This window comes from Gigantopelta aegis, unplaced genomic scaffold, assembly GCF_016097555.1.
Source record: "Gigantopelta aegis isolate Gae_Host unplaced genomic scaffold, Gae_host_genome ctg5204_pilon_pilon:::debris, whole genome shotgun sequence".
NCBI classification, from domain to species: Eukaryota; Metazoa; Mollusca; class Gastropoda; order Neomphalida; family Peltospiridae; genus Gigantopelta; species Gigantopelta aegis.
Genome location: NW_024534280.1, coordinates 5,800 through 14,782, shown reverse-complemented (window position 1 = coordinate 14,782; position 8,983 = coordinate 5,800). Strand labels below are relative to the sequence as shown.

The following is an 8,983-nucleotide window of genomic DNA, read 5'->3' as shown; positions in this document are numbered from 1 at the left end:
TAATTAATAATAAATTAAATAGGCAAATACATTTTAATCGGGTTGGTACGTATTAAACCTGTGTTTTCCGATTTGTATAGCAAAGATAAGTACTAGTCATACATTAAAATCTTGCACGGGCGCTACCGTTCTCGTAAAAAAAATTCTTGTATTATTGAACGGATCTTTGTATCAGCTGCATACGGTAAATAGTGGCAAACAATATACACAATTATTTTACGTGCGCTCTTTGTTAAGTGTAACGTGCGTTATTTTTCACTCGCAAGATTGAAATTACGTGCGCTGTACGAGCGCGATCGAACCCGCGCACCATAAAAGGTAAGGTCTGACACTTTATAAAATGTCAAAATATATTTCTGAACATAAAAGAAAAAATAAGGAAACCGTATACACCTCCAATATCACTAAATACTATTTAAAATGCTGAATTATTAAAAAAAAACACAACTTATTTGTTCATTTCTTCGTTTTACAATGTGTGTATAGCTATTTTTAATTATGTTTGTATATATTCTGCGAAGAACTCCAGTTGTCATTTTGTCACTGTAAATAGCCATTGTACAATAATTCCTCATATGATGTCGTTTGACGGTCTGAGTGTACCGAAATAAAGCTTCAAAGTTTCATGTAGTAATTTTATTTGGGGATGGGTTTGGTGATTAAATATGTAGGAAATGACTCCTGAGTTAGTGTTTTTGTTTCGTTTGTGCGTGCGTGCATGCGTACGTGTGTGTGTGTGTGTGTGTGTGTGTGTGTGTGTGTGTGCGTGCGTGCGTGTGTGCGTGTATGTGTGTGTGTGTGTGTGTGTGTGTTGTATATTTCTAATTATTTACAAAGTTTGAAGTATGAAAAATTTGTATATTGCTTCAGATATACAGCATCCCAGCCAGTGCTCCACGATTTGTGTATATACCAAAGGCCGTTGTAGGCTCTATGTTACTAATGAAAAACAAAATGTAGCGGGCTTCCTTTTTTAAGACTATATGTCAAAATTACCAAATGTTTGACATCCAATAGCCGATGATTAATAAATAAATGCGCTATAGTGACGTCGTTAAAAAAAGAAACTGGGTTTTTCTCCAGATATACAGCAACACAGCGTGTGATAATAAATACTATAAAATACAAATAATAAAAACAAAAGAATAACCACAAACAAAGAAACAAAAAAAACAAAAAACACCCAACAATACTCTCACATTTTTTAAACGTCATATTTCTTCTCTTTGTATTACCGAGTGTCTATTCTTAATCGTTTGTCAAGGTATTAGTATATAGAGTAACACAGTCGGCCATTTTGAAAAGAAAACTCACTTTTTAGCCCCACCCACATTGTTTGGAGGAGTCACACCAGCTCATTTACGGGGCGAGACGTAGCCCAGTGGTAAAGCGCTCGTTTGATGCGCGGTCGGTTTGGGATCGAACCCCGTCGGTGGGCCCATTGGGCTATTTCTCGCTCTAGCCAGTGCACCACGACTGGTATCTCAAAGGCCGTGGAATGTGCTATCCTGTCTATGGGATGGTGCATATAAAAAATCCCTTGCTGGTAATCGAAAAGAGTAGCCCTTAAAGTACCGACAGCGGGTTTTCCTCCTTCAATATCTGTGTGGACCTTAACCATATGTCCGACGCCATATAACTGTAAATAAAACGTGTTGAGTACGTCGTTAAGTAAAACATTTCCTTCCTTCCCAGCTCATTTTGTCCAGTGGGTATCAGCTATCTACAGCCAATGGCTTTTGTGTGCGGATTTTCACACAATGAAACGAACAAAGGTTTCTTTAACAAAAATAGGTAATTTGCATATACCATAAGTGTGTGTGTGGGGGGGGGGGGGGGGGGGGGGGGGGGGGGGGGACATACCTCAGTGGTACATGGTTCGCTTGATGTGCGGTCGGTTTGGGATCGATCCCCGTCAGTGGGCCCATTCTCGTTCCCGCCATTGCACCATGTCTGGTATATCAAAGACCGTGGTGTGTGCTATCCTGTGTGTGCGATGGTGCATACAAAAGATCCCTTTCTACTAATGGAAAATTGTAGCGGGTTTCCTTTATAAGACTATATATCAAAATTATCAAATGTTTGACATCCAATAGCCGATGATTAATATATCAATGTCATGTAGTGGGGTCGTAAGACAAAACAAACAAACTTTATACCATGTGTCAGCGGCCCGTCAACGACGGTATGATTTAACTAATAGAAAAGCGATTCTATTACAATAACTAACATTAAAACGTAAAACTAGCCAGAGTACATCAATTATCAAGTTTCTACCCACTCCCCATTTTTACAACGTAATAAAATTGTCCCAGATGACATACCCACATACTTTTATTAAGTTTGTATTATTAATTTAATTTAGCATTTATTTATATTATTATTTTATCTACTTGTTTATTTTTATTTTTATTGTATTTCATTTTATTTGTATCAATTACTGTAATGTTGTTGTTGTTTGGTGAGATAGTGGGTCTCTGCATTAATTAACATGAGGGCGGGACGTGTGCCAGTGGTACAGAGCTCGCTCGATGCGCGGTCGGTCTGGGATCGATCCCCGTCGGTGAGCTCATTGGGCTATTTCTCGTTCAGATCCTTTGCTGCTAATCGAAAACAGTAGCCCATGAAGTGGCGACAGCGGGTTTCCTCTCTTAATATATGTGTGATCCTTAACCATATGTCTGACGCCATATAACCGTAAATAAAATATGTTGAGTGCGTCGTTAAATAAAACATGTCTGTCTTTAACTGACATGCAATGTAATATACAAGTGTATTCGGAAACTCCTACTCAAACTGCTGCAAATTTAGCGAGAAAACGTTTCGCTAACGTTCGCGAACTATTTGATTGATTGGTAATTCAGTTTACTGTGTAGCGTAAAAATCAGTCTCGAGAACGTTACCGATATGCGGTTGACTTAATTTACTTTAGATTTCCATAGAAAGTATATCTCTGCTTTACACATCAACAGGGCCGTAGCTAGCATTTTTTATGTTGGGGGGGGGGGGGGTAACTGAGTAGTTAATAGTCTTAAACTCCTTAAACGGTTAGGAAGATAAATTTCTTTAAGTTTCTATAATTTTCTCCTGCGTTTATTTCCTTGCGCCTCTCCCCCCCCCCCCCCTCCCGCTAGCTACGGCCCTGGTCAAAAGCATGGTAACGTGTATGCTACGGTGTCTAAAAACAAGCATTCCACACTAGGAAGGATGAGGTGGTCATGTGTCGTATCCGCATCGGCCATACATATTTAGCACATGTTTTTGTTTTAAGGAAGGACCCTTCCTTCAGGTAGTACTAAACCTAATAACTTCCGGCTAGATCAAAGTTCAGGTGCACGGAACTGTTGATAGAGAACCTAACACTACAAGTCCTGTGATTGGTGATAAATGTGTGTGTATTAGTTGTAAAACAAATAAAATAGTTGCATCTGAGCAAAACATGTATGCAATTTTATTTCATCTAGTACAACATTTTTTTGTTGGGGGATGGGGGTGGGGGGTGGGGGGTAACTGAGTAGTTAATAGTCTAAAACTCCTTAAACGGTTAGGAAGAGAATTTTCTTTAAGTTTCTATAATTTTTTCCTGGTATTATTTCCTTGCGCCCCCCCCCCCCTCCCTCCCCCCGCTAGCTACGACCCTGGTCAAAAGCATGGTAACGTGTATGCTACGGTGTCTAAAAACAAGCATTCCACACTAGGAAGGATGAGGTGGTCATGTGTCGTATCCGCATCGGCCATACATATTTAGCACATGTTTTTGTTTTAAGGAAGGACCCTTCCTTCAGGTAGTACTAAACCTAATAACTTCCGGCTGGGTCAAAGTTTGATACAGAACTTAACTCCACAAGTCCTGTGATTGGTGATAAATGTGAGTGTATTGGATGTAAAAAAAAATAAAAGTTTCATCTGGACAAAAAATGTGTGCAATTTTATTCCATCGAGAACAACTGTGTCAAGTAGGCTTGAGCGTGAAACATGTATGGGGTACCTGTAAAAAAAGTACTCACATTTTGTGCGAAACTAGGGCTGTTGTAAAAACATCTGGTTATACCGTAAATGAGTACCATTTTCTTCACTTAATACTTTGAGGTAGGGGTTGTAGTACGGATATGTATGGAACATATTTTGGTTGATATACTATTGCATATTGTGATTTTAAATACAAACGTTAACATGCTTGCCTATGGATTTTGTTTGATAGTGTACAACCTTCAATGTGAGCTAATTGTCCGGAGCCAACGAAAAGAGATATATATGTATTTGGCGACAGAGGTGTGGTGAATATTTTAAATTCCATCGAATTTTTATTATTACTTTTTTTTCTCTTTCCATACAATGTTTCAAAATATATTTACTTTAAATATCGTATTACTATTGCATTGTCTTGTGCCCTACTGTCCTCCTAGCCATGGGATCAGTGATTTAAAAAAACACACCAAATAATAGTAATACTAGCCACGATTAAAAATTCACTAGCCTTACTTTACTTTTAAGTTAATGCAAATGAACTAAATAATAGTAATAATCAGCTTAAAACACTAGCATAGGTGGTTGCGGTGGAGGCAGGCTATTCATATTTACAAAATAGACTTAACTGTAAAATTTGTATATTTTTTTCACTAGCCATCGGGCATGGCAATATTAGTTATTTACTATCCTAAATTGAATATCACTAACCATGGGAGTGGGGCTACCATAATCTAGAAGCCCTGCTCCCTGTATTTTACATTTTCCACACCAAAAAGACGATGTGTATTTTTGTGGTGTTATGTAGATGAAAAACGTAACTGGTTGTGTAAAAAGTACAAGCTGTATGCAAATTAGGGAAATCCCCGTGTCTGGTGATCGTGGTGTATTGCAACAGCGAACAAGTAGGAAATATTTCGCTTCTAGTTGATTAAGAAGAAAACTTGCTGTACGGACAGACGTCTACACACAAAGACAGACCAAAGCTATGTTTAGATAATGTAACAACAGGCCCCTAGCCAGCCATATTTGCGGGGTGCGGGGGAGGAGGGGGGTGTGCGCGTTGACATATTGGGTGTAACTAAATGTATATCATGGGTGAAGGGCGCGAGAGATCTAGGGGGTTCGGAGGCATGTTTCCCCGAAAAAAATTTAAATGTAGATGCTCAGAGGTGCATTCTGGAGCTATTTGTGATGGGTTTTTAGTATTTTATTTCAGGTATTTTGAGGTCGAAGCGCGTAATTTTTTTTATAATACTTCAAGAGTAGCAGTAAACTTTTAACTACATTAAATGTGTGACACGTTGTCTGTAAAACCGTTAACATTGAATAATGTACTTAATTGAGTATATTGCATATGTGTATGGATAGAAGAAACGTAAATATATGAAACGTGCGTATGCTTACATAATGAGTACATATCGTACACTATTTTATGATAATTTTCAAATACGCCAATATATATTTTATGTCTGATCCGATCATACATGTCCAAGGTAGAAATCATCAGTCGTGAAATTTAATTTCACGCTCATGTTCAGGTATTTTGTTGAAAAACATCTGGAACGACTAGTGATCAGTTTAATTAGAAAAAAAGTTTTCCCATCTTCATTCGTCGAGGGCCCAATGTCAAGAATTTGGGCATTTTGAAAAAAAAAACCCTCTAAATTCGGGCAAAACTCAGGCTGCCCCCAATAAACTAGCATTTAATACAGCCATTTGTTAGGGTAAACGTTAAAATACTTATAATAGGAAATAAAAAGCATAATATAGTTTTGTGCGGAACTCCAATTTTCGCGGGGTGGTGCTGGGGGGATGGGGGGGGGGGATGCGTTCGCACCTGTCGCATCCCCCCCCCCCCTGGATACGGGCCTGTATCATGGAAGATAAAACATCGTGTTTTGTTTTTATTAGTATTATTAGCATTTGGCGACCTATAAACGTTCAAGCTGTGACGTTATGGGCGTATTTATTCTATAAATAGCTTAACTGTACAGACGTACCTTCGCCCGCTACCGACCCTGGGGCCATGTTCCCGAAGATGTCGGTCGTTAGACCATGACGATATCGTAAAATGGCTCGAACGACAACATACCGACGGAGTGACCGACTGTTAGACAAAAGTGTCGTTTCCTTGTCGTTACGATGTTGTTTGATGTCTGTCGTAATAAAGGGAGTCACCCTGTCGTTATTCTGTTTAGGCGTAACATGCAATGTATGTTTCATGCAATGCATGCGCACGTGCTTAATTCGAACGAGGTAGCTATAGTCATTTAGCAAGTAAGCATGGGTAATGAACCAAACGAAGTTGGTCCAAAAGGTTGACCGAAATTTATTAACGAGGAACTAGAAGCATTATTGGATGGTGTGAGTCATCATCAGCACACCATTTATGCCAAGTTCAGTGACTGTGTAACAAACAATAAGAAAAAAGCTGCGTGGATTTCAGTTACCGCCAGTGTGAATGCTGTATCAACAGTAAAGCGCAGCGTTGATGAAATTCGGCGTAAATGGCGTGATTGGTCGTCTGTGGTAAAAAATAAAGTACAACGGCGAAGAATAGCCCCCAAAAAAAACTGAGGGAGGCGGCCATATAATCACCATGACACCAGTGGAAGAGAAAGTTGTAGCCATCATCGGAGAGAGCGCCATAGAGGGAATAACCACTGGAATCGACAGTTCTGCTGCGAAAACGTCTAAAACAGAAGGTATGTCCACATCTACACCAGCGACATGTGGCAGCAAGAGCACGTGTGCAGATGAAATGCCTACAGAATGTACACCAGAAGAACCCTCTCCCATTATTGGCATGTGTTCTAATGACTGCGGAACCTCGGAACGCACTGAATGAAGCAGGTCTCGCAGCAGATCGTGTAGTCAAAAGACATCCTACATAAGGTATAATATTAATATTTCGCTCAGTCAGTGATCCACAATTGGTGTAACAAAGGCCGTGGTATGTGCCACCCTGTCTGTGGGATGGTGTAAATAAAAGGTCCTTGCTGCTAATCGAAAAGAGAAGCATATGTGGCGGCAGCGGGTTTCCTTTCTCACTATAACAATGGTGTTTAACCATAATGTCTAATAATATAACCTTAAATAAAATGTGTTGAGTATGTCGTTAAATAAAACATTTTTAACGCCTTAACCATTTTGAAATGTGTCATAAATAACAGTATGTTGAGACATAATATTTTATTATTACAAATAATAATTTATCATATACATTAATCAGTTTCAATTCATCAATGTATTTCGAAAATATTTATTATACATATGGAAAAAACGTCTATAAATGTTATTTTCTGTCACAGTTCAACCACAGTTACAAAGAGACCAAGCAGAGATATGGCGTTGACAAAAACATCCCCTGATGACAGCGATCCTACCCGCGATCTTGTACAAATCGAAAGGAGCAGGCTACAAGTGGAGCAGGAGAGATTATCCATAGAAAAAAATGGAAAAGAAGAAAATTTAGTTATTAGAGGAGTTAACATCTGTAATAAAAAAATAGTAATGACAGTTAAAAAAACAAAAACCCATGTCAATCGATTTTTCAGTTCTAATCTGAATAAAGTGCTGTTTTAACTGATGTTAAATTGCATTCCACTTGTTAAATGACAATAAATGATAAAATAATTACCTTAGTTGTTGAAATATATTTGTATCAGCTGCTGTCTTGTAATAGCTCCATCCCTGAGATGCTGATGATAAGTGGCGTCATGTTCGTCATCCTCTTCTTCTTCGTCACTGCTTTCACATTCATCCTCACCATTATCAGGGCATGGGATATTTCTTTCTTTACATATGTTCTCCAGTACAGCGGTAGCAACAATGACGTACACACATCCGTCGGGAACAAACATCATACCACCACCTGATTTATGGAGGCACCGCCAGCGAGACTTCCACACACCAAAGGCTCTTTCACAAGAGCATCTTGTAATTTTGTGTGATCTGTTGTAGGCTCTCTCTTGCCTAGTGGTCGGGTTTGAGACTGGAGTCATCAACCATGGCTTTAGTGAGTATCCAGACTCTCCTAATAACCACCCATCCTTGATGTGGCCAGTTTCAAACTGTTGCGCAAGATCACAATTTCTCCATATCAGTGCATCATGCGTTGCACAAGGCCATTTTGCCACTATGTCTAAAAATACGCCCTTGGCTGATACCACACACTGCACGTTGATGGCATGGTACCCTTTGTGGCTGAAATATAAATGTTCGTCAATTGAGGGGTCTTTGATAGGGATCAGGGTACCATCCAAAGCTCCAAGTACATTTGGGAAATCAGCCAAGTTGTACAAGTCCCTTTTAACACTTCTTATTTCATTATTTTCACGAGGAAATTTTATATGGATTTTCATCAGTTTGTTAACTATGGAGCGACTAACTGTGTGTACACATCGTGACACAGAAAAACGACTTAAGCCGTGAACATCTCCAGTAACTGCCTGAAAACTTCCTGTGGCAAAGTATCGTAGTGCAGCTATCACTTGCAGTGAAAGTGGCAATGCCCCACTTCTACGTGTAGACCTTTCGAGATCCAGTTGCAGTTTGTTACACGGATACAATATACCATCCCTATCAAGTCTGTATTTGTTTTGAAGCTCCACATCGTTCATGAAATCAAGTGGATTATTTCGATCTCGGATTACTCTTGGGACAGCCTGTCGTCTCCTTATTCTCCTACGATCCAATATTGCTACCAATGCAGCCGTCATTTTAATTCGTCGGTAGTGTGCATCATGCGCAGTGCGTGTCATACTTTGTTACGAGAGACCTTTAATAAACGACACTGTTAACAACAGGGTTGGACCTGTTGTTAATATAGCGATATTGTAGGCTAATAACAACCATAAAGAATAAAACGGGGCTATAAAGACACCTTTTTTTTTTGAGAATCATAAATTATAGTTTTGTCAACAACATGTTAACGATATCGTTACTACATAACGTTAGCTTCGGGATCATGGCCCCTGGTCGGCCTGTTTCTTCTCCCTTGCACATGTCTCCC

General features: G+C 39.3%; 1 protein-coding gene across 1 annotated transcript; it reads right to left on the bottom strand.

Annotated features, from left to right (window-relative positions):
* Positions 1 to 7,610: 7,610 nt before the first annotated feature.
* Positions 7,611 to 8,690, bottom strand: LOC121366288 (putative nuclease HARBI1). The gene has a single exon (XM_041490788.1). The coding sequence runs from the start codon at positions 8,688 to 8,690 to the stop codon at positions 7,611 to 7,613; it is 1,080 nt and encodes a 359-aa protein (XP_041346722.1).
* Positions 8,691 to 8,983: the final 293 nt, after the last annotated feature.

Coding starts and splice junctions, on each gene's coding strand:
- LOC121366288 (XM_041490788.1), bottom strand. CDS start 8,690: ATGACGGCTGCATTGGTAGCAATATTGGATCGTAGGAGAATAAGGAGA.